We start from the raw sequence: 24,602 nt of genomic DNA on the forward strand, positions 1-24,602 counted from the left end.
GTTGTGTTTTGTTGTTCAGCTTTGGTACATCTAATTGTACTTCTGCTTACAAATGACACATTTGGCTTATTGTCTCCTTAAAGAATGTGATTTTGTTTCAAAGGAATGTATTTTTAGCTGCTTTCACCAGGGCCAATGCCCCTTGTTTTCGTTCTGGAATAGCACTGAAAGAGCTCCCTCTGGTGATAGCTGGGAACTAAGCTTTGAGTTTAAAAAATGTGATGAGCTCATAGTCTCCAGACAGGGAGATGAACAAATGTTCATATATGACTTACATTAGCTGAGCAGCGGGCTTATCGCCGTATTCCCATGTTCGGTGGTTCTCCCAGCAGAATCTGGTGTGCTGCTGCCCTTACCGGGGTTGAGTCGGGGAAGTTGAAAAACGTCCATAAACCTGGGAGTGTTCAGCAGCACTGAGGGTTTGGCGTTTCACCTTTTTACCGAATTGGTCAGAGGTGAGAAACGTTCACTTTTTGGAGTTCCCAAAATAAAATATCGTTGCCGTTTTGTGGTTACGCTTTCTTCTTTCCCAGGATATACAATGTCATCTAGCACTTGAGAGTGCCGATAGAACACAGTCTGTGAGCTGAGTTCCAGCATTTCGGCTCGTCCCATTTGAATTCGATAGAATTCAGCCTTGAGATTTTTTTGGTTTGTTTAAAAAATGATGTGACAATGTAACCGTAAGTTCAGGATTCTGTGGAGCCGCACCAGAAATGTTCTTCATGAAAGATGCCGAGTTCTGCATGCTTGCTTTTGAGACTCTGATCTTGTTATTATTGATAAAATAATAACAGTAATACACAAACATGCAAGATGCAGAGATGGAATGCTGCCAGTAGCATGATTTTCTCTAGTACTTTGTCACTGTACGTGTTTAAAAGTCATTTGACCAAAGCATGTTGGACGTATTTTCAAGTCAGGAAACTTTCTTCCTGCTCTTAGGATGATGACAGAGGGAACCTGAGACTGCAGCTCTGTAACGTAGCAAGAGATTGTCTTGAAATAAGAACGGAAAATCACTGTATATTGGCAAAGCTGGGGAGATCCACAGAAATACCTCTGGGTTTGTATTTTGTTAAGCCCAGCAATTGACTCTCTTTCTGGGGAGTTCCAGGCAATATTTAGGTTCTTCTGCATGAAACATTGGAATCACCTACCACACCTCAAGCTCACTAAAACTTTGAAAGTTTCAAGTGGTTTGTTACGCTCATTACAAGGAATTGGGATTGTCTTAATGGAAATTTAGGACAAAAATTTGTGTTTCAGTTTTCAGTACCACTGCTGATGATGTTTCCATTCCCCACGCCATTTAAATATCTTAGCTTTTGAGTGTGGAACTTCACAAGTTTCCCTCTTCATGCTTCGCCACAACTCTTTGTGTTGCAAATGCCTTTATTTTGTTGGCGTATTTTTCAGGATGTGGATAAATACGCGGTGGAGTCCCAGCTGTATGACATACGTCAGCATAGCAGTCTGCCTGCCACACCTGCCAGCTGCCGAATAACGATCAGGATTGCGCTGTGTTTGTAGTGCAAGCAGATTTTGATCCAGTAGTACCAGTGTACATACTTTTTCTGGTAAACCTTTTCGGAGTGGCATCGTTCCCCTTCTGTTAGACAAGTTGAGTAGTTAACATTTCCTCTGGTTGCCACTGAAGCGTATTTAGCAAAGAATAGGATCATAAACAGCCTGAAAACCAAAGCATGAAGATAAAAGTGAGAGCAAAGAGTGAATTGGTTGAATTTTAGAAAAGTATGCGTGTGCATGTGTGAATATACAATTCTTCTTAATACTGAAGGCGATATGTTTGAACGTCGTATGTACGTGAACTGGGAATGCTGCTGTTCAATGAAACCGGGAGCCATGAGTAGCTGCTAAAGCTTCCTGCCGTTTGTTGAGCTCATCTGCACCATTCCATGTGATCGGGGCACGTGTCGCTGTTTGGAGAAAGTACACCGTAATGTAAAGCGTCTCGGGTTGAATTATTTAGCGTGTTGATGCTGCGGGCTGTCTGCCTGTAGTCTCTTTCTCCTGGCTTCAAAGATCTGATAACAGCATTGTCTTCCCATTATGATGGAAGATAAAAGCTCTGAACCAAGGAGGCCTGAAAGTTGTCTGAGTTTGAGCCCGGAACACGTCACTCACTGCATATAATCGGGAACCCTTTCAGGTTCGTCACAGCAAGCAGGCTTAAAGCAGGCTCTGCGTTCCGAGAAGCCCAGGGAGAGTATTTGTTTCTCGCAAGAGGGGAGTGCAGCAGCTCGCTGGTCTTTACAGTAGCAGCTGTGTATGTAAGAAATAGTTCCTCTGCTTTTTTTGTGTTGCGGAGGATAGGCACTGTAAATGTGAAACCTGCGGTCCATCTGGAAAGAGTGAGATACACTCGGCTCGTTCCCGTTGCAGGTCCGGCCAGGAAGCCCAAGTATGTGGAGAGTCCGCGGGTGCCAGGGGAGGCAGCTCTGCCGCCCAGGAAAGGAGCGGAGCACGGAGAACCCGGCCAGAGCGGTAAGAATCTGCTCCGGGACGCTTTGTTTGGGGAACAGCTGGTCATTTCGGACACGCGTACAACGGAGCCTGCACAGTAAGACAATAACTCTTTACTTGTGAGAGTGTCTGCAGATGTAAGGTGCGCGTGGTGAGGGGGAGACGCTTCCCTTCGCACGTGGGCGCTGTGTCCGTTCCGGAGCTGTGCAGGGCTGCAGCAGAGTGTCCCGGGGCTGGCCACGCGTACCACAGGCCTGCTGGAATTCTTCTGAATTTGGTTTTTATGTAAATGGATTCCAAGTTGGTAGCTCTGTGCTGGGTGCAATGCTTCTTTTCAGGAATGTTGTAAGACTTGCTAAATAAGAAGGCAGTAACTCCTGTGTTGGCAAAGCTGGGAAAAGCTGCTTCCCTATGGTTAATTGGTATTCTTGGAAAATATAACGTTTGTTAAATTTGACTAGTGTGTAACAGAGTGTGGCTTTGACAGTGAATGTCATGACCAAAGCAAAATGACCCTTAGGTTGCTATGTGACTACACGCACTATAACATGGATTTCGTGTGCCTTGTGTTTTTAGATGAATTTTTCGGTTTACATGACCTCATTGAAGTAACTGCACGTAACTGATGAGGTTCCAGCTGAACAATTTTTTGTTTCCTTTTGCTTAAAGTTTAAAGGAAACTACAGTTTTAAAAGCAAATGTCTTCTTTTTTAAAAAGTGGGGGGTTTTATACTTACTTGTGAAAACAGAAGTCATTGTAATTGTTTTCACGGTTGTGTTCTGTGTGCCCTATTGGGTATGTTGTAGTTCCCCTGGTCCCTCTTGTTTCTGTATCTGCTGAAGGTCAAATTCAAACCGCAGTGTTGAGGGATTGAACAGCAATTGCTGGGCTGAACACCTTCGCTCTTGGCTTTTATCCCTGTTGCTGAACTGAATTTGGGACTATGCCCAGCGTTTACTCAGACATGTCGAAGATTAAAATTTAAATATAATAATGATCGGGTTTTGTAACTTGGATAGAATGAAGAAGTTGATTTGACAAACTCTGTAATTTCCAGGATTGTAACTTTAAAGATTAATTTTAATCCTCAAAATGACGATTTTACAAAGAAAATACATTTTCTAGTCCAGTATTCTAAAACCTGTCAGTTTGCAAAATATTCTGAGATGCAAAAGTTTTTACTATCTGCTTTTAGAAAAGACACCGTCTCATAGACCTTCTCCTTTTGGAATTATGTGAGAATCAGATAATTCGATCTTCCAGCATAAAACCTTAAACTGTCCACAAAACTAAGAAATATGTGTGTTCAAGTAGGTATTGAGTTTGAGTGAAATGAAGGATTGTTGACTAGTAAATTACTGATGTTTGCAAGCTGTGAGGTTTATGTCACTCATAAAACTGAAACATTGCGAAGTAGTCCTTACTGGTCAAGATGTTCAGTTAAAATCGTTGGCAAATGTTTTTCTTTCAGTCTTGGGGAAAATGTGCTATTTATTGCAAATCCCAGGGCGCATCAGCTGTGTCTGTGGTGAGAGACCGCGGGCTCTTGGGAAGAGTGAATATAAATACGTAGAAATACTGTCCTGAACTCCTCTGGCTTGGCAGAGCCCTAAAGGAAAGACCAGAGTGGTGGCTGCCCCGTTCTGCGGCTGAGAGCTCGTCCTCAGAGCCCTTAGGTGATGCTCCTTAACTAGGTGACCATTTATACCTGGGGACGGGACAGCCCGACATACTATTCCTTTTTGAATGGACAAAAGGAACAATACTGTATAAAAGTTTGTGCCAGGGAAGAGCGTGGCGGGCTGGTGGGTGGTGCCCAACTGTTGGCATCAAAGAGGGAAGAGGGCAGCGGGTGCTGGTTCGAGGGGCGATGTCGGCAATAGGGGTTGTCCCTGAACAGATCTGTGAGCGGCTGGTTTTGTTGAGGGTTGCCTCCTTTTGGACTTGGACACCAGAAGACATTTTAAAGTGCTGTACTGATAAAATTAAATATTTTTGCAACCAGAAAAGATGGGATATTTAGAACTGGTGTCACATCCTTTGCATGCCAAGCACAACAAAAACGTATGGTATTAGTTGTGGTATTGAATGTGAGATTACAAAACATCTGTATTATTAACCTCTACTTTCCACGTTTTTAGCATTATAGAAAACTTTATAAAAATTACTGGAACGGAATGCCACTGAACTTTGATAGCGTTGAGTTTGATGCTGCTGTTAGGAGAATAACCCTGTCGATCGTCAGTCCCGTGGTGAACTTGTTCCGCTGCCCCATTCTGTTTTGACGGGCAGGGTGGGCTTTCTCTCCCCTAGATTTGTGCTGATATGCAGAGAATCCAAGACCCACCAACCATTTAAAGTCTGGTGGACAAAAAGTTTAAATGACATCAGCTTCTCTATTTAGATATATTGCTGACAGAAGAACTGGTGTTTACACTTCATTGTCCTTTTTTCTACGTCTTGTCACAGTTTCCAAATATAAGACTCTAACCTTCACCAACTTTTTTCCCCCCTCTCCAAAGCAAAACCTGATAAAGACTCGAGCTGTTCTCCTGCGGCACAAGAATTGATGACAAGATTGGGTTTTTTGCTGGGAGAAGGGATCCCAACTTCTGCTCACATAGAAGAGAAAAGCGAAGTCATGGTAGGATAATGGAAAATCATCTATTTAATGCTCATCCTGTTTCTGAGAGAACTAATGTTATTTCCTCTATTCGCTAGTTGCAGTCACTTGATACTGACCAAAATATAATCCATTTTAATAGATATATGGTACCAGAATTGTACATTAATTACAGCAAGTGTATGTTTGTTTTGAAATTGTGAGTTGATCTTGCATTCTTAAAAAAAGGAAGAACAGCCTCCTCATCATTTCTGGAAGTTTAATCTCCTGTGAATGTGTATAGCTTCTAGGGTTCTCTCTGCCTTTTTTGAGCATTTAGGAGGAACATTTTTTTTTCCTTGCATTCTCAGTAGTTTATGAAATGGAAAAGGTCAGTGGTCTGTTAAAATAAGAGCATGCTTTTGGGGCACGTGTGTTCATTTTTTCCGGAGAAGCTGGCTTCTGTTTGACAGTCCTGCTGTGTCATCGAGGAGCTGGGGAGCAGCGAGCAGCTACTGTCCGTACGGAGCTCATCTGCTGGCCAAGCTGCACAGTAACCACCCGTCCCTCTTTCCTCCCCTTTCCCTCTCTACGTTTAGTCCCAGGCCTCGTAAATCTCAGTGCGTCGGTTTGGGTTTCGTTGATAGTGAGACTGCAGTTCTAGTGGTTTTAACCCAAAGAATAAATACCGGGGGCGAAGGGGAGGGGTGTCCAGTGAAATGTTTAATGGAGAAGAAATCTGCCGCTCTGCGACCAAACTGTGAAACTCCCTTTGTTCTTCACAGGTCGCTTGTTAAGAGCAATCTGAAAGCATGTCACTAAGCTTCTGCTTCTTGAAGTTTTTGCTTGTAAAGGGGCTCTTTGCTCTGTCGTTGCGGTGCCCCCCCGGTGCGTGCGTCCCGCAGCGGCGCGCGGTCTGCGAGCGTAACCGGCCGTGTTCTTGCCCCGCAGCGTGCGGCCGCCAGCCGGGGGGCGAGCCCCTGCTCCACGCTGACCAGCAGCACCGCGTCGCCCGGCGCCGACAGCCCCTGCTCCACGCTGCCCGGCCTGGGCCGCGCCGCGGCCGGCCGCGGGAGCCCCTGCGGAACCGTCAGCAGCCCCAGCTCCACCCTGGAGAGCAGGGACAGCGGCATCATAGGTGAGCGTCTGCAGAGCAAATTGACCCTCTCTCGGCAGTGCAGGTGTTCCATTTTATGCTGTACCTGGAGCCCGTTTCAAATCCTCTGTACCAGAAGGATTTAAATCGTATTTGTTGGCTATAACTGTTCTCTTGTTTTCCTGGTGCAGTTCTAACTTCTCTGTGTTTTCCTTTACAATCATTCATTTCCTCTGTTACACGCCATTTCTTGTTTCCTTCTACCTTTGTCCTTTTCCATTATATATGTCTCTACAATGCATTTCAAAATGGTGAAGCTCAGCGTATCTTGAAGCTGGGTTAATTTCCAGCTGAGGGAAAAATAATTGATGCTACTTCTGAGAACAACTTAAATACATCTGTTTAAAAACAGTGCAAACTTCTGAGTAATTGACGTGAAAATGAAGCTAAAAGGGGGCATCATGGAAGAGATGAAATAGTGTGATCATCCACTGAATAGCTGTCTGAACCGAGGCTATACGTGCATCTCCCGTGGGGAGTCAGTTGTCCTGGGAGAGGCGGCTGCCATTACATAGCTCCTTTTACCAGCTACCTAAATATTTTAGTAAGTCTGATCAATTCTAAAGAAAAGCTCCGAATTCTTGGCTGCCTTGTTCGTGCCATCTTCCCTCTCTCTGCTCCCTGCCCCGAGGGGTCTTCTGTGAGTATCTCCATGTCCTAAATGAGGTCAGAATCGGCCTCATATTTATTTAATGTAGTATAAATGGCATGACACTACATCATCCGCTGCATAACCTTGTAAATACTAATATTTTTAAACCCAGCGATAAAAGTTGCTTCTTGAATTAATGAAAAGACGTTTCCAAAACAGGAGAAACATGAAAATAAGTCCTTTATTATACAGGGAGAAGAGCAAATGGTGGAGTTGTGAAGTGTAAGAGTGTGAGAGCAGGGGCAAAAACCCTAGAGAAGACATGAGGGTGGGTGGGGAGCTCCTGTATAGCTCCTTCAGTCGGGTTATGTGGTTCATGGTCACGGGACCATCAAAAATCACCTGCCGCAGCTCCGAGCTGTCATCCGTGTCTCGAATTCAGGGGGAATTTGAACGCCCCTTGGCAACCCACGTTGCACCCCTTGCACTATGAAGGCCTGGAACCAAGGAGGGAAATCAGAGGCACCTCTGATACATGATCCCTGGTTTTGGTTTTTAAGTACAGATGTGTCTGTGCATTCAAATTTGTTAGTAGTAGCAAATAAGTGTTTTAAGTTATGTTTAGCAAGTATATGTTTCCTAACGTCTTTGACAGAGTTCATCCAGCCATTAAAATACCATAGCTTGCTCTTCCGTGCTACTTATACGGGCTTCCAGTGTATTCTGCTCCCACTATGTTTTCTGGGCCACAGACTCTGATGGGAAATCTATCTTTTCTTCTTTTCTGCTTTTTTACTTATGGTTCAGGTTTCTTCTAGTTTTTTAATACTGTACTGCTGTAGTTGAATTCTTCTTTGCTTCTACTGAGTGTGACATAATAGCAGTGGAGACAGGTTTTAATCTTGCACGGTGAGCTAAGCAGGAGAAAAGGCTGGGCTGCTGGCCAAAATGTGAGCTGTTCTGGATTCTTACCGCTGCTTCAGTACGGAAATCTTGAGCAGCAAGGTTTCCTGATGCTGCATTTCGCTCCAGAAGGAATCGTAGTTTAAAATATTTCATACTTCAGGAGGAGCCAGATTTTTTTGGCACAACCATAAAATGAAATAAATTTGTCATATGGAAGTACGATCTGAGCTGTGTGCAAAGGCCAGTGGAATGCCCAAAAAGCTTTTTCTTCTGTTGCCTCCAAAATGCGTGTCACTGTTGGTATTTCTCAGAATAGGAGCTCTTGAGTTTGAGCACTGGCTCCTGAACTCCTCGCGTAGGAGCAGCTGCTCCGGCTGCGAGGCCGCGGCCGCGGGCAGGGCGTGCGGGCGGAGCGGCGGGCGCGAGGAGCTGTCTGCGCCTGCAGCCCTTGCAGGCTCGCGTGCGGGAGTGTTTCACCTGGTGACGTGGCCAGCTGAGTGTAGACTCACCACACGTACACCTTTAACATTTAAAATTTTAGCCTGCAGAGGACCCACAGTTCACATAGACATTATTATTTAAGCTGGCATTGATATGTGTTCGTTCTGTTGTGGTTGCTTGGTTTGTTTGGGTTGGTTGGGTGGGGTTTTTTTAATCCTGATACCCTCTCATCCTTCTTTATATTTTCCTCTGTTGCATTCAAGTGGTCAAAGTGCATTGAGTGTTGGCTTAACATTTAATAAAAATTAGTTGTTCAGTTATTTCATGAGAGTTTAATGTAAGTAGTGAAAACATTTTAAATGAAACAGAGTAATTGCACTATTAGACATAGCAAAACCAGCATATATTTGCAAAATGTTCTTATGTGGGCACATTAGCGTAGCTTTATCCCACATTACTAAAGCAGGACTTCAGGAGTGCACGGTCTTCACAGCTGCAGGTGTTGCAGGAGGCCTCGGTTAAGCACAGCCCCGAGGAGCTGCCGCCGCAGCCCGGCGACCCTGGGACACCCGGAGAATGCAGTGCTTGTGCTTGTACCGGGTTAAGTACAGCCCCGAGCAGCTGCCGCCGCAGCCCGGCGACCCTCGGCCCCTGTGGGCCCCTGCAGCACCCTGAGAATGCCCTGGATGCTGTTTGGCTTTCAGCTGAGCAAATCACTGCAGCCGGGAAAACTGCTGCTCTGCAGGGCAGCATCCGAAACGCCTCTGTGGTCTTTACTTGCCTTTAGCTGAGGGTCTGTCTAGCTCCATGCTGCTTATTCTTCAGCTTCTGAAATGTTGGCAGTAGGATGTGCTTTTTTGCTACGGAAAAGTTCCACATAGTATTAAGAAATTATCTGTGTCTCCTGGTTGGTTTGTAATGACATCAGAAACAAGCAAAGAAAAAAGTCTTTATTTGAGTCTCTGATTGACTTTATACTGCAGTACACTGAAATACTTCAAAAACCTAAATCAGTATGTTTAACATAATCTGAAATTTTGTTCATATACTCCACTGGGTCTGGTGAAACATGCCTCTTGCCTTGCACGCTGTTCTGAGAGTGCAGCGTGGTGGTTGCTGAAGGAGGAGCGGGACCCCGTGCAGGCGTGGGCGCTTTCCGCAGGACGAGCTCCCCGGTGCCGCGGGTGCCGCGTCTGGACAGCACCGGCTGTGCGGGATGCTGCACAACGCACACGGCGTTCGGGCACACGGAGGCTGCGGAAGGCATCCCAGCTTTGGAAGAACTGTGCGAGGTTTTTCAAATAATTGAATTTCGAGTTCTTTTTGTAAAATATTAGTCTTTAAAAACTATCAAAAAGATTCATTTAAATCTTTTTCTTGCTTCAGATGCTATTTTTACTTTTTGATGAGATTTTGTTGTCTCCATGTTTACGAAATGATTTGAAAATTTGCAGAGTATGTTATAGAATTTTAATTTTTAAAAGAGTTAAGATATGTTTTGGTGAAGTAGGGGATTCTTCATATAAACTCATAAATATTTTGGTGGTTTGTCCGTTTCCCCAGCCCCCCCAGCACAGATTACATACTTGTAAAGATATACCTGGATTCTTCAGAACACTTTCTTGCCTCCTTTCTCAGGTGTTTTTCTCAGTCTGAGAAGCTGTGGTGTTTGGCTCATTTAGATAAATAAAACTCCCGAAGTTCAACAAAACGTCCAGTGAAGAAATACTTGAATGTCTGGTGGCCCAAAATGCCATTTCAGTATGAAAATTGTAACACATATTAACACAAGTGCACCATTTTCCTCTGCTGTGTACTTTAGTTGGTTTTTTTCCTCTCTCGTTCAGCAACTATAACAAGTTCATCAGAAAACGATGATCGTAGTGGATCCAGTTTGGAATGGAGCAAGGATGGGAGTGTCAGAGCTGGGAGACCTCAGGGGCTGAGTCACGATCGCAGGACAGACAATTGTTCGCCCGTGGCAGAAGAGGACGCCCTGGGGTCTGCGGAGAACCTGCCCAAAGCAGCACCCGCGGCAGAGGGGCCGGTTCCCTATGCTCAGAGTTCTGGCTCTTTAGTAATGCCGCGGCCAAACTCCGTTGCAGGTAAAGTCCTGAGGCAGAAAAAACAATGTTCTTGATGATGGGATGTTTCTGTTGAATATCTCTGTTGAAGTTTTGTTGTTAGTATGAAAGTATTTTTATACGACAAAAAGAAAAAAGCATAGGTTCTAAACGGAGTAGATGAGCGTTGCCTAAGTTATTTTAAATGTCAGAGTGTTTTATCATGGTTTTTAGTAGGTATTGGTTAGGTCAGGACTTGCTGAACATCAGTCATTCTATAGGACTGTATCTGGTATCAGCTAATCCTTGAGGCTTTTGCTTTTGTGTGTGCTCACATTTCCTAGAGCTGTAAATTTGACTGACACCAAGACCAAAATTGTACTTGGAGCTCTGTTGAACAAGTGACATACATAATTTTTTTAAAACTATGTGAAATTCTGCCTTGTAGTTGAACCATTCTTTCAGAAAACGTGAGTCTGTCAGCTGTGACAGATACAAACGGGACTTCAGCGTGACTTTTCCAAGCTGTGAAATATGGCAAATCTCTGAAAAAGCACTTCTGACTTTAAATCTATTCGTAGAGCTCATCAAATTCTAATAGTCATGCAAATTCACTTACACACGTATAACCCTGCAAGAAGGTGTTCTGACAGTGTTCAGAAGCATGGGTGCTATATACGTGGCGGTAGGTTTAGCTAACTGAACATTCAAAGTGAAAAAAACTCGGTAAATGCGCAGTGAAGAAAACTTCAGTAATGAGGTTGGGGCTTAAGAGTTGGTGATTCCTAGAGGGGAGGATATTACACTTCATTCCGGCTAGAAAATACTGTCACTAAAAGGGAATATTTTCAGTACAAAAGATTAAAGGAAAATTGATATGTGGAATTTTCTTAGTATGATAAGGTGTGTAGGGGAAATATTGCTAGGAAACCAACTTTGGAAATTCTCAATGGCGAAATTTCGGCAAAGGTCGTGCTAGCACTTGGTAGCTCTGAAAATACCATGTTAAATTTTGGAAGGTTGTAGATTGTAATATGAGCACCAGTTCTGTGCTTTTGTTGCGAAGATATAAACATGTTGGTTCAGCTGAGGGGGGGTGGAAAAAAGATACATTCCCCATTTCATTTTCAAAGGAACTATATAATGTGTTTATTCCAACAAATTGTAATATATTGGAATTTCAACAAAAAGGATACTAATATGCAGCTCAATAAATGTTATCAAGAACTTAAGACTTGCCAGTAATAACCAAAATCCAATGGTTTAAAAAACCCCACTAAAACAGTCTATATTTAGAATGCTTCATGAAGTGTCATGAAAGATACTGAAACACACACTGCAGTCTCAATAAAGGTAATCTGAGGTTTTAAAATACATGGAAGTTATTAGCACATTGTTTCAGAGTTTGACTATTTTGCAGCAACATACTGCGCTATGAATGCACTAATGCGCAGGCTGTCCCGGTTCCCCACAAACCCACTGGTACCCCAGCACCAGCTTCCTGCTCGTTCATTAGAACCATCCTGTTCACAAAGGCAAATGCCTTACAGTGAGCAGTGGCAAACCCTTGCAGCGAATTTGCATCTCTCTAGCTGGTTTATGTAGTTATAAAATTACAAATGTTAGAAACAGGTTTGAGCCTGCTTTGAAAACGGCTTGATTTACCTGCAGTTTGCCTGTGCTTTCCTGGTGCCGGGCAGGTACTGCTCCGTGCGAACCGTCCCGTGCGAAGGCAATGGAGCGTCTGATTTAGATGTTCCGGTATCTGACAGTGCCGAGATTTTGGCTACAGATTTTTTGTGAAAACTAGTGTGCTTTTAAGCTGTAAATGACTGTTTTCTGGCTTTGGAGTGCCAGTGCTAAATAGCCCTCTTTAAAAACAGGATACTTGTGCTACACCTGCAAGAAATTAAATAATTAGCCTGCAATCTCCTTGCAGATAAGGGTGACTGAAGAAATTTTTCCTACATGAATGTGGGGTTGGACGTTGTCACACCTGTTCCTAACACTTCTGACCTCACCGATGTGGTCGTTCTCGTAGTAAAAAGGAAACTGTATTAACATGGGAACTGCTCACCACTTGAGGAGGGTGAGGCAGACGTGAGGGCCATCTGAAAGGGGAAAAATCCAACTGAATCTTTAGTAAACGTGATCGGAAAGGATTCTGGAAATGTTACAACATGAATGGCTTTAACTTCTGTCATTGTCTAGAAAACTTATCTGTAAGTACTATGTTTAGGAAAGAACTGTGATAAATAATGACATTCTTTGTAACTTATGCTAAGAGAAAAATAAGCTTCACTCCTTTAATACTGCAGCAACAAGTTCAACCAAACTGGAAGACCTGAGTTATTTGGATGGACAGAGAAATACTCCTTTACGCACTTCGATTCGCTTGCCTTGGCACAACACCGCTGGCGGGAGAGCGCAGCAGGAAAGCAAAGGTACAGATGTGTACATCTGCCGTCGGGGCACCGTCCGGCACCTCTTCCCAGTTCGGGAGCGCCGTGTTCCGAGGTGTTTGTAACACCCCGTCCCGCAGAGTTACCGTGCTCCTGACAGATCGCTCATCACGTCTAAAACTAAGATGCTGCTGGCACTTCTTACTGCATAATGCTGTGGTTTAGCAGTTGAACGTATGGCTTTGAGTAAGAAATCAGTATATCGTTTATCTCAGAGCGCGTGGGCAGCGCAGATCACGTGAATCTCCAGGAACTGCCGAACATTTTCCTGGCTGCCAGATTGTATCCTGTGACGTTTAGATAAGAGTGTACTGCAACTGGAGTGCTGTGCCGAATTTAAAACTTTGAAGAGGCTGTCATTAGAGTTCTGTTTTAGGAAGAAAACTGATTTAATACCATTAGACTTACTTATGGCTCTGAACTGAAAAACGTTTGGCACTTCCTCATTTATAGAATTGTTAATGCATTTTTAAGAGAGCTTTTGAATTCTGCGACAGATTAACTCCAATTCAATTATAAAAAGTCCTCCAATTATATTTGTAGCCTCTCTCCTCTAGAATTTAATTCATTGTAGGAATTATGGAGGTGACCTGAACTGAGCAAATCAGTTTTATTGTTTCCATGATGAAAGCTCTGAGAAGTCTGATGATGAATGCTGTTAACAAAGTCACTGAATGAAATTCTCTTCTGAAACAATGGTGGTTTATCGCGTGTCAGGTTTCTTGTAATAAACTTTTCTCCCTGCCATCTCTTCTCAGCTCATTTCGTCCCCTATAAGCCTCAAGACATTTTGCTGAAGCCGCTATTGTTCGAAGTTCCGAGCATAACAACGGACTCAGTGTTTGTTGGAAGAGAATGGCTGTTCCAGGCGATTGAAGAAAAATTGAAGAGCACTGATGTAGCAGAGAACAGGGGCGCAGTCATTACTGGGAATGTGGGCTTTGGGAAGACTGCAATTATTTCACGGCTGGTGGCGTTTAGCTGCCATGGAAGTCGCATGAGACAAATAGCTTCAAATAGCCTTAATTCCTCCCCCAAAAGTATGTATATTGTTTGGGCTATTGTACTGATAACAAGAGTCTGGATGTTGTTTGCTTTGCTGGTTTAGGTCAGTTGGGCCTCGTCAGCTCAGCAAATGCTTGTTTCCTGCGGTGAGAAAAGGCACCTGTTAAAATGGTGTGTTTTGATAAATGCCGTCCACGTAACACCGCGTGGGCTCAGCCCAGCAAACGGACGGCGCAATGGAGGCTGTGCAGAGTCTCGTCCTCCTGCCCCGCGGGGTCCCTGAGCTCTGCTGATGCTGCGGCCGTAGGAGCTGCTTCTCCCGTTAGCTTGGAAAGAGAAGTGATGGGGTTCCTCCCTACCCTGTACCACACATTTTCCATAGGATTGCAGTAGAGGCAAGAATGAAGCTGTGGAGAAACCCATTCTGTCTTCTGCTGGGTTCCGCAGGCTTCTGTCAGCCCAGCAATCCGGTCCCTTCGGTAACGGGAAGGATGGTGTGACTGTCCTCACTGCTGCTTACCCTCCTGACACTTCAAATAATAGTAGTAATAATAATAATAATAATTTAAAAAATTGTTTATATTTCTCAGGAGTTCAGTTGTGCAATAACTATTAGTTGAAATGAGTCATCACATATAATTTTCATACAGAAACTCTTCATATCGGCATGGTTTTGATTTCAGTAATTCTACAGTTTTGATCTAAAAGTCAGTTGAATTGTATTAAAATTGTAACGTGCCTGTATTTCTCAGACTAGTTGCAGGATTCTTTTAATACAGTTTCAAATGTTACTCTAGCAGTAAAGAGGTTCCGTGATGTTTTCCTGTAAAACACTCTTCCATCAGCAAATCCAGTCTCTTGTCCCCGTTGCCGTTCGCAGCAGGCGGTGACTCGTGCCCGGAGGCGATTCCCTTCAGCCAGTTCGCAGGGAGGACGGTGCCCGCTGCGGGCGGCCCTGAGTGCCCGCAGCACCGGGGCGCCGCCGCCAGACGCCTGGCTTCGAAGGTGAGCCGGGTTCGCCGGCAGCACGTGTCGGGGCGCCGGGAGCTGACACCGGGCGCTGCTCGGCCTCGCGGCGAGGCCGTGAAAGTCGCGCTTCGTCTGGTGCGCGGGTGGGAGGTCGGGATCCTTTCCCTGCAGAAGGGACTGTGTGCTCTCCACAGGTGGGTGCTCCGTGCACCTTCCAAAAGCAAAATTCTGGGAAAAGAAAATAACCAAGATAAAACGCCTGGCCTGTGTACAGTCTATATTCTCTGATACAGGTTGGGTCTGGATGTAGTCTATTTTCAATACTCTGAGAGTCTGAAATAAGCAATTAAAAGTTATTTTTGCATTAGATTATTATGATAAGTGGTTTTTTGCCTAAGTAGAAAAAATAATTAACGTCTGAATTGCATAGTTCATGAAATAGTTGTGAGGAAAACACGGGGTTATTGTTTCAGTCGTTAAGGTGATGTGTATTACTTGGAAACAATGTTTTGAAAGCCACTGAAAAGCAAACTTTTTATGTACTGTGAACACCATGTTTTCCTTGTGGTTTGGTATTTTTTTCAGAGAAATATGGCCAATGTTCTAAGTATCACACACCTTTGCAATAATCGGAATAAAGCCCGTTGTCCTCTTTCTCTGTTTGCTACATGAGGGTGTCTTTAATAGCTGTCTGTTGTTTTACTTTTGCCTGGTGTTGATCGAATTAGTCCTTGGGTCCTTACAGTGTGTGACACGTTGTTAAATTAGAGCTAATAAGTTGCTTATTCAGAGCCTCAAGTTCTTTTTCTCGTGCACCTTAGTTACCTAGCAGTTTACCCCCTGTATCCAAATGAACTCAAATTACTGTGTTCCTGCCAGAATCGGACATTTTAATTTCTTTTCCATTTTTCATGCCCTACAAAGTAAAAATCTCTTTCATTGTCATCCTTTCTGTTTCTCTGACACGGGCCATCTGCAAACAGTTGTGGAGTTGGATAATTACTGTAACACTGAAAAATACTTTGTAGGGGAAATATAGATGTAGCAACACTTTATCATAAGTGCACTAACTAATAACTAACTTAAATGTTGAAGGAGTAATGCCTTTATTTTTTTTTAATTGTCCAGGTCGTTGCTTACCACTACTGCCAAGCTGACAACACGTACACGTGTCTTGTCCCGGAATTCGTGCACAGCGTCGCAGCTTTACTGTGTCGTTCAGCTCAGTTAGCAGCCTACAGAGACGTGCTGATCAAGGAGCCCCAGATCCAGAGCGTGCTCAGCCTGCGCTCCTGCGTGCAGGACCCGGCCGCGGCTTTCAGCAGGGGCGTGCTGGAGCCGCTGGCAAACCTCAGGAGAGGTACGTGAAGCACGAGGTGACTTGCAAACTGCATCTAAACTGCAGAAAGAGTGGGAAAAAATCTCAGAATATGTGTTTTGATGCTCTGAGAGAGAGATAAAAATCAGAACATTCCTGGAGAAGGGGATTCCTTAATTGTGGTACTTGTTTGTAGCAATAATAGGTTTTGAACAATTTTTCATATTTTAAAATAAAATTCTATGAAACTTATTAAGGATCATGGAAACTTTACTTTTTTTTTTGTTTTGCTAGAAAACTCAAGGATAATGTTGTAGCTTGAAGTTAAGGCTGGCAAATTTACATTAAAGGATTTTGGGTTTGGATGCTTTTGGGTTTTTTCAGACTTCTTTGTTTTCTAATTTTCTGTGCCTAAGCACCTGCAAAGTGGACGTGCTTTTTGCTTGCTTTTAAAATCGATACGGCAATTTTCCAAGGAAGTGTGTAACAACATGATTTTCGTATTAAAAAAAAAACCAAACCCTATCAAACTCCTCCTTGCAAACAGCTGCTCCCCAGCGTGTGCAGCCTGAGCAGATCCTGGACTGTGGCAGGAGGGGGAAGGAGGTTTGTGTGTGAACGGAGCATGTGTCATTCCTACGAAAATGGGTTTGCAGTTCTTGAATTACCTTTATGATAATAATTAAAACCAGTGTTAACTAATGGCTTAAGCAACCTATACGTGCCCTCTTGTCATATCCATACATCTCTTATCTCTTAAAGTTAATGGCCTTGTTTAATCTTTTAACTATTTTTAAGTCAGTTGTGAAACAGATCCATAAGAGCACAGTAAAAACTACTGTTTTAAGAGCTTGCTTCCACTTCATAGCATTTTATGGCATTATTGTTTCGTATCTCCTAATGTTGTTTTTAATCTCCTAAATAATGCTTAACTGCCATAAAAATGTATTGCTGCGCAGAAAGATGCTTTTTTTTGTATCTTTTTTTTTTCCTTGATTTTTTTTTTTCTTGATTTTTTTAATTTCTTGATGTTCAAAATTCGGGGATATAAGTATGTCACTGAATAGGAGAATTTGTATTCACCCTTTGCTGTTTTATTTTCATATTTCAGAGAGGAAAATTCCTGAGGAAGACTACATAATTTTGATAGATGGTTTAAATGATGCTGAATTTCATAAACCTGATTATGGTGACACACTTTCTTCATTTATCACAAACATAATCTCTAAGTTTCCTCCGTGGCTGAAGCTCATTGTGACTGTAAGAACCAACTTACAGGTAAAAACACCTTGCAACGTTTTTCTTACCTCAAAGACTAGGTGATCTTTTATGTTGGTGCAGCTGCATTATTATGAAAAATAGTAGTTTTAGAGGAATTCCAAGTAAAGTCTCTTGGGCTTTTTCCTCCCTTCCTTGCATGTTTCTTCACAGTGCACAAGTGTGATATTGGAGGCTTTTTTTGTTCTAAATCACTTTCTTGAGTATGCTAGAATTCATGATACAAGTGGTGAAATTAGAGTATGTTTCCTTGTCCTTCTAGAGAGAAATGGGCAAATGAACGAATGAAAGCTTAAATGACAGTAATTAGAAGGCCACAGTGATTTTTCCCTTCAATGTTTACTTGTTGGAATGTATTTCTACTAGTATTAAACTCCGGATTTTCACTTTTTAAGAAGAGATAAGGCACAATTTTACTGTCTATGTTGATGAAAGTGCTTTAGCTCTCTCTGCATCTCTTAATCTGTTTGCTGCCCCCGGAAAAAGCCCAGCCCCAGAACTTCTGGTTAAAGTGTTTTGCCAGAATTGAGTAGCTAAGAGATACTGGCAGAAATCCTGGGAGTGTTCAAATGAGGCCATACAGAATTCCCATTTTCTGCAGTGGACAGCAGAGTTCTGAACAAAGTTCTGGCTTTGTTTCCAGCACTAGTCAGGCTGTCTTAAGATAGTAACCTTCAGTTTAAAGAAGGTGTGTCTGCTTTAGTCTTTCACGCTGAGACGGCCCCTCGGTGTTCTGGCAGAGCAGAGGTGCAGCTCTGGCAGCGCTCGGTGCCGCTGGGCTGGGTGTCCCTGCTCCACAGGACCGTGTGGTTCTGAGCTCTGCTCTGGGCAGCTGTTCAGAGCACAGCTGGGCAGCGGCGGGCAGCTGGCTCCAGTGCTGCTGCGCACGGGCTGACAGCTGTGAGCACAGCTGGGCAGCGGCGGGCAGCTGGCTCCAGTGCTGCTGCGCACGGGCTGACAGCTGTGAGCACAGCTGGGCAGCGGCGGGCAGCATCAGCAGGGTCAGGGTGCCGCTGTCCCGACAGTGCCGCTGTCCCGACAGTGCTGCTCTGCAGCTCTGCCTCCTGCCACCCAGACTGGCAGCTTTTACTTGCCTGGAGACTTCAGTTCTCAAGTACCTTGTTATTTTTGAAAGGGATTTCTGTGGTAGGGGCTGTTTCCCTTCTGGAGGAGGCTGCAGCTGGGATCGAAACCCTCACTAGCCTGACACTTCAGCTTTCCAAAATCCATGGAACTACTTCAGAGTAGAATAGAAAGATCTTTTTAGTGTGTTGTGGGATTGTTGCGAAGTTTGTTAAACCCTTCTGATGTATGCCTCTATCTAAGAAGTTTTAGGTCTTTGGGATCTTTATTCACATAAACATAAATGTGTTCCATGTAACGTCAACAGCTTCACCTGAACACCTGTTCAAGTGTCTGTGCCATGGTTGGTACTTACCTGAAACTAAAGGGGGCCGTAGATGTGTGGCTGGTGCCTTTCTGGTACGTGGTTACTGGAAGATGTAATGATGAGATTCTTTTCTCTCTTGTCAATTGTAATATTTCTTAATAAATCATGCCTCCTTAATAGATGATTCCTTCTACCTCCCCTCTTTCCCTGGCTTGTTTTATGGTCCAATTCTGGCAACTCTTTTCTGTTCCCTTCACAGTTTTCATTTCTACAGCTCATGCCCTTCGGTTGCCTTGCTGAGCTTGCTCAGTAAAATATTTGAGACCTTCCAATGAAAAATGATGAGATGTAGAAATACTGTTCTATCCATTATCAGGGGACAATGTTTGTAAAGCTGTTCCACAGATACTGCATTTCTTTTTAATCTGTCTGGTACTTATTACAGAAGAGAAATATAGCAAAAATGCATTGTTAGTTTTTAGTGCTGGAATACTGTAACGCCTGTGTTGGTTTTTTCTTTCTCTTTTTTTTCCCCCTTTCCCCCTCATAGGAAGTAGTAAGTTCACTGCCCTTTACCGCAGTATCTCTGGACAATTTTCCAGACAACAAAGAAATTCACGATGACTTGAATGCTTATATTCAGTACAGAATAAATAACAGCCAGGAAATCGTAAACAACATATCTTTAAATGGCAAAGCTGATGCAGCTATTATTGGGAAAGTGAGTAACCACTTGATCACGAGAAGCCTGGGATCTTATCTCTATTTGAAACTCACTCTGGATCTTTTCCAAAAAGGTCACTTAGTAATCAAAAGCGCAAGCTACAAGGTTGTGCCGGTGTCTCTGTCAGAGCTGTACTTGCTGCAGTGCAACATGAAGTTCATGACAAACTCTGCTTTTGAGCGAGCCCTGCCAATACTAAACGTGGCGCTGGCGTCCCTGCACCCCATGACAGATGACCAGATTTTCCAAGCTATTAATGCAGGGCAGATCAATGGCGAGCAGCAATGGGAAGACTTCAGCCAGCGGATGGAAACCCTTTCGTGTTTCCTGGTAAAAAGACGTGACAAGACACGGATGTTCTGCCATCCTTCCTTCAGGGAATGGCTCGTCTGGAGAGCAGATGGTGAAAACACTGACTTCTTATGTGAGCCAAGGTAAATGAAACCTGCAGTAAATCATGTCCAAATAAGTGCAGTTATGTTTTATATAATTGGTTGCAACAATTAGTGAGAGGAGAGAGTAGTGTTAAAACACAAGCACGCCTAATTTTCCAAAATGAAAACTTTTATATATGTAGAGGTAGACTTGACCAGAAGTATCAGAGGTTACAATGCATAATTGACTTTGTAGAATTTGCAAATTTACGTTTGACTTTGTTGCCTTCATGGGGAAATGGGAGTATTATGTTGTTATTAATATAACAAAATTGTTAAGAATTATGTGCAGCAACACCTTGTCTATTTAGAGTGAAGGGATAGAAAAAACAGATCGTTTGGGCTCTTCTAAACATAGATATAGTAAGACATTTTCTTCTGTAGTGATATCCTTGTAGCATTGTTTCAGTTTGTTCCATCTCACCTTCTTTGATTGAGAGACCATGAATTAGTTAAATTGGAGACAACAAGCTGTTATCATACGTGCACATTCTCGCAGTCTGCATCTTCCATTTTTTTCATATTCTTCAGGGTTTTGTTTTCTTTGTTTTTTACAAAAGAATAAATAATGCTGACATGCGAAATGCTCGCGGGCTGACGCTGGGCAGGGCGTTGGAGTGGGCGCACCCGCGCCGGCGGGGCCGGTGCTGGGGGCCGCGTTCCAGCGCCGGAGCCCCCCCGGCCGCTCTGAGCGAACCCGCGTGTTGCTTCCTCTTGCTTAGAGCTTCTGCGTTTGAAAGGTTCTCCTCAGAAACGTCTGAAGATGGGGCAAGAAGCCCTGCACAGCTTCATCCCCCAGAAGAATAGTCTAATTAGCGTATGGTTAATTGTCCAGTTCCAGTAGATAGTCTTATTAATGTATATGGTGGAACCTTGTCTTCCCAGGGTTATGCCGTTTCCACCGTTACCGGAACACTGACCACCGACTAATGTAGATGTAGAATTACTAAGTACACATTGTATCTCAAATTGCAAAGGATTCAGATCTTTTGCTTCTGAGAGCACCGGGTTTTATTTGAGGTACCCGCGGTTTCTGACGGTGCGATGAACAGGACAGGAGGGGAGCAGGATGCAAATGGGTGTCCAGGGCTGCCTGGCTCTGACGTGGGCCTCTGCTGACAGTGCAGAAATATTAGCAGTGCGCTTCAGATTTGAAATTTGCCTTTGCATTATTTTTGTTATGGAAAGAATTTTGTTTAGCTGTAATGTTTCAGTAGTCTGACAGGCATGGTGTTGGGTGTTAGGGTATTTACTCAAGTACAGTGTTAACAGCAGTTCTCTCTTAATCCTTTACTAGGAGTGGGCATGCTCTCTTGGCTTTCATGTTTTCTCGACAAGAAGGAAAGTTAAACCGCCAGCAAACTATGGAACTCGGTCATCATATACTTAAAGCTCACATTTTTAAGGTAGAGCTTACAGCTTAATAGGTTTTATGATGTGTTCATATTAATGTGTCCTAAAGATTCTCCTCTGAGTTGCTTTAATAATTTCTTAGAAGCTTATGCAAAATACTTGGTAGTGCTAACAAACAAAATCGTTACTTCTTTTTATACTGATGAGATGTAGATATAAATAGTATTTCTAATCCTATAGAGATTTCCTGTTGTATCATTCCTGTTAGGGTCTCAGTAAAAGGACTGGAATTTCTTCCAGTCATCTGCAAGCGCTGTGGATCGGTTACAGCACCGAGGGACTGTCTGCCGCCCTCGCTTCTCTGAGGAACATCTACACACCCAACGTGAAGGTAAGAAAATACGTGTTCGTGTACAATCAGTGCTTGATCTGCCACTGTAACTCTGTTGATGAATGACGGAACTCATGTAACCCTTTAGAAGAAGAAAAGCCACCACTATCATCTGTAATGAACCCCTTTAGAACAAGTCTTCATGTGCTTTTTTAAGCCGCTGTTAAAAGTCCAAGACGGTTTCCCTCGATAATTTCGACGGAAAGGTTTCACCCTGCGTCTGATGTAACCACACTCTGGAGCACAGACAAGCGTGTGGCTGCATTTTCAGGGGCTCAGATGTACCTCCCGACTGCTGGACAGACTGATTTTCATCTGTGTTTTCTACTGTGGGGAAGTATCAAGGGAACTGTAAAAGGGGAAATACTGTGGGAGCGAAAGGATGTCAGAACTTGGCACTATTATTTGAATCCCTGGATTGTGGGTAAGGAAATCCAAGCTGACAAGTTGCAGTTTTAGCCAACTGCTAAGCTTTTGATTGGAGATTTGTGTGTACATGTGCACACACACACACGCTCCGATAGTTATTCTGAGGTTGTTTTTTATGCAATCTGGTTCTCTATTAATGGAGTCAGTTACATGAATCTGCAGAGCAGTTGCAAGTGACACAGATGAAACTGTGGTGAGAGAGCAGTGAATTTCAGGGAAGCGGTGAGTCTTCCGTTAGGTGTATGTAGTTCAGTAATCTATTTGCTAACCGATTATTTTAAACTTTCATATTGCTATATATGTGATAAAGCCGATGTCTGCCAATAAAATCTGCATCAAAATTAGAAAGTAATCTATGAGTACCTGAGTCAAGATGTTAAAGTCACTTAATAAATTCAGAAATATCCGAAGAAAAAGTTGTTTTGTTTACATTAAATTTTAGGTGAGTCGGCTGCTGATCTTGGCAGGAGCAAATGTGAATTACAGGACTGAAGTACTAAATAATGCTCCAGTGCTGTGTGTTCAGTCGCACCTGGGACATGAAGAAGTGGTCACTCTCTTACTAGAATTTGGAGCTGCTGTAGATGGAGCTTCAGAGAACGGGATGACAGCACTGAGTTACGCAGCCGCCGCGGGTCACATGAGCATCGTTTCACTGTTGTGCAAGAAAGGTGCAAAGGTGAGCTGGGGCACAAAGACTGCAGGGTTTGCAACCAAAAAAATCATGCAAAGGCGTAAGAAAACTGTCATTGATTACGTGATTATATAGTTAACTCACATAGACTCGGTCCACTGATCACGACCTCTGGCCCATCCGCTCAGCCCATATCGGTGCACCTCACTGCACATACGTGACCTTGCGTAACGTGGTTGGTGTGTCCATGGAATGTCATGGGAGCCAGTGTCCTCGCTGAGCTGGGGCAGATGGCACCGCGGCTCTGCCCCATCGCCACGGCACCACCTCGCCGGGAGGCTGCCGGGTTGCTTAAGCGTGATTTCCCCCGGTAAGCCTGTACTGACTGCTCCGATCACCTTCCTGTCCTTCACGTGTTCGGGGTTAGTCCAGGACTAATTTCTCCATCGCCTTCCCAGGAACAGGGGAGGCCGTTTGGCGTGCAGTTCCCCAGACCCTCCTCCTTGCCCACCTGCAGACAGCCGGGCCCGCTGCTCTCTCAGGAGCTTCTCTCCAGGGCCGTCCCTGCACTGCACCTGTTAACTCTGCATGTTTTTCCCCCCTGCAGGCTGACTGTGTCGACAAGAAGGGGCAGTGTGCGCTGGTGCACAGCGCGCTGCGAGGGCACCGCGACGTCCTGCAGTTCCTGCTGGGCGCGTGGGGCGGCGCGGGCCCCCCGCCAGCCCCGCGCCGCCGGCAGGTGCTGCAGCAGGCGCTGACGGCGGCCGCCAGCATGGGACACGGCCAGGTGCGCTCCGAGCTCCGCGCTGCGGCTCAGACGTCCCGCATCCGTTGGCATCCATCAGCACTGTGCCACAGTGCTTGCAGCTGTTTCTAAAAGAAGGGAGTTTTTGGAAAGCAGAACTGTTGAAACTTCTGACATTTGAAGCAGTTTACACATTTTTAGCAGCTGTTTTAAATGCTGTACTTAATTATCCAATAACATTATTTGCTTCAGGATTTGTTTTATCTGCAACTTTCTGTCTGCTTTTTCCTCTCTGTTCCTGGAAGTTGTCCTTAATCTCTGGTGGCAATGATGATATTCTGTGTCAGCGATCCACCCCACTGTGTGTCTGCTTTAGGTTGAACTGGTTTTTTCACAGTATAACAAATTGTATATTGCACATGCTGGCACTTTTTAACCTGATGCACATGTCAAGTTACAGACTTCAGCTTAAGGTCACAACAGAAATCTGGGGTTGCGTGCATGTTTATGACAAAAGAAGTGTTTGTCAGCATTACAGGATTATTCAGTGAAAGGAACGCTAAAAGTAAATGCATAAGAAATACTAAAAATGCTTTAGAGATTTAGGTAATACAAGTACGGCTTGTGTTCATTGGGAAAATAAATCTTAACCTTGATATAAAGTAATTGCTAAGTAAAGATACTTGAATAGAGATCACACTGATCAGGCTGATGGAGTTTCCTGTGTGTGTATTGTAAGTGCTGTGCCACAAGTGGAAACTTAAAATCTCTTCCATAAAACCATTTAATATTTACTTATTTTAATTCTATTTTTTAATTGCTATAAGATCAAGAATCTGATCTTTAAAGTTGTTTACGTGATTCAAACACAGAAATGTCTATGTGCAATTAACGTATGGTATGATATATAAGCCGTCACTGTCTCACAATATAAATTTGAGGATTCTGAATTACGATTAACTTGAATTCACGGATAATTTCTTCACTCTCATAAAAGCCCTTGTGTGATATCCACTGATTAAATGAAAGCAGTCAGCTCCTGCATATCAGCAAAATAGATTAAATTAATCACAAATACTTACCCAAAAATGTCCATCTTTTTCCTAATTCTTCTTAGCTGGAAAAAAGACCTGTCTGTTTCATGAATTTCAAATAAATTGTAGCATTTTAATTTTAGAGTTTCCATAGGTTGTGTACAGCACTTCTCATACAGCCTGAAGAT

The 24,602-nt window shown here is 43.7% G+C and overlaps 1 protein-coding gene across 10 annotated transcripts in view; it reads left to right on the forward strand.

Annotated features, from left to right (window-relative positions):
* Window positions 1–24,602, forward strand: part of TANC1 (tetratricopeptide repeat, ankyrin repeat and coiled-coil containing 1) — an 86,959-nt gene that overhangs the window by 50,891 nt on the left and 11,466 nt on the right. For 8 of the 10 annotated variants that reach the window (XM_065637486.1, XM_065637485.1, XM_065637481.1 and 5 more), the window contains 14 exons: window positions 2,407–2,508; window positions 5,011–5,132; window positions 6,042–6,228; window positions 10,033–10,290; window positions 12,567–12,692; window positions 13,469–13,750; window positions 14,596–14,720; window positions 15,813–16,044; window positions 17,114–17,280; window positions 19,221–19,828; window positions 21,126–21,234; window positions 21,450–21,572; window positions 22,444–22,680; window positions 23,243–23,422. In XM_065637486.1, coding sequence (XP_065493558.1) covers window positions 2,407–2,508; window positions 5,011–5,132; window positions 6,042–6,228; window positions 10,033–10,290; window positions 12,567–12,692; window positions 13,469–13,750; window positions 14,596–14,720; window positions 15,813–16,044; window positions 17,114–17,280; window positions 19,221–19,828; window positions 21,126–21,234; window positions 21,450–21,572; window positions 22,444–22,680; window positions 23,243–23,422 — 2,858 coding nt within the window. The remainder of the gene's footprint in view (window positions 1–2,406; window positions 2,509–5,010; window positions 5,133–6,041; window positions 6,229–10,032; window positions 10,291–12,566; window positions 12,693–13,468; window positions 13,751–14,595; window positions 14,721–15,812; window positions 16,045–17,113; window positions 17,281–19,220; window positions 19,829–21,125; window positions 21,235–21,449; window positions 21,573–22,443; window positions 22,681–23,242; window positions 23,423–24,602) is intronic. The other 2 variants (XM_065637488.1, XM_065637490.1) reach the window with 2 other exon arrangements.

Source organism: Caloenas nicobarica, chromosome 6 (genome assembly GCF_036013445.1).
Source record: "Caloenas nicobarica isolate bCalNic1 chromosome 6, bCalNic1.hap1, whole genome shotgun sequence".
Classification (NCBI taxonomy): Eukaryota; Metazoa; Chordata; class Aves; order Columbiformes; family Columbidae; genus Caloenas; species Caloenas nicobarica.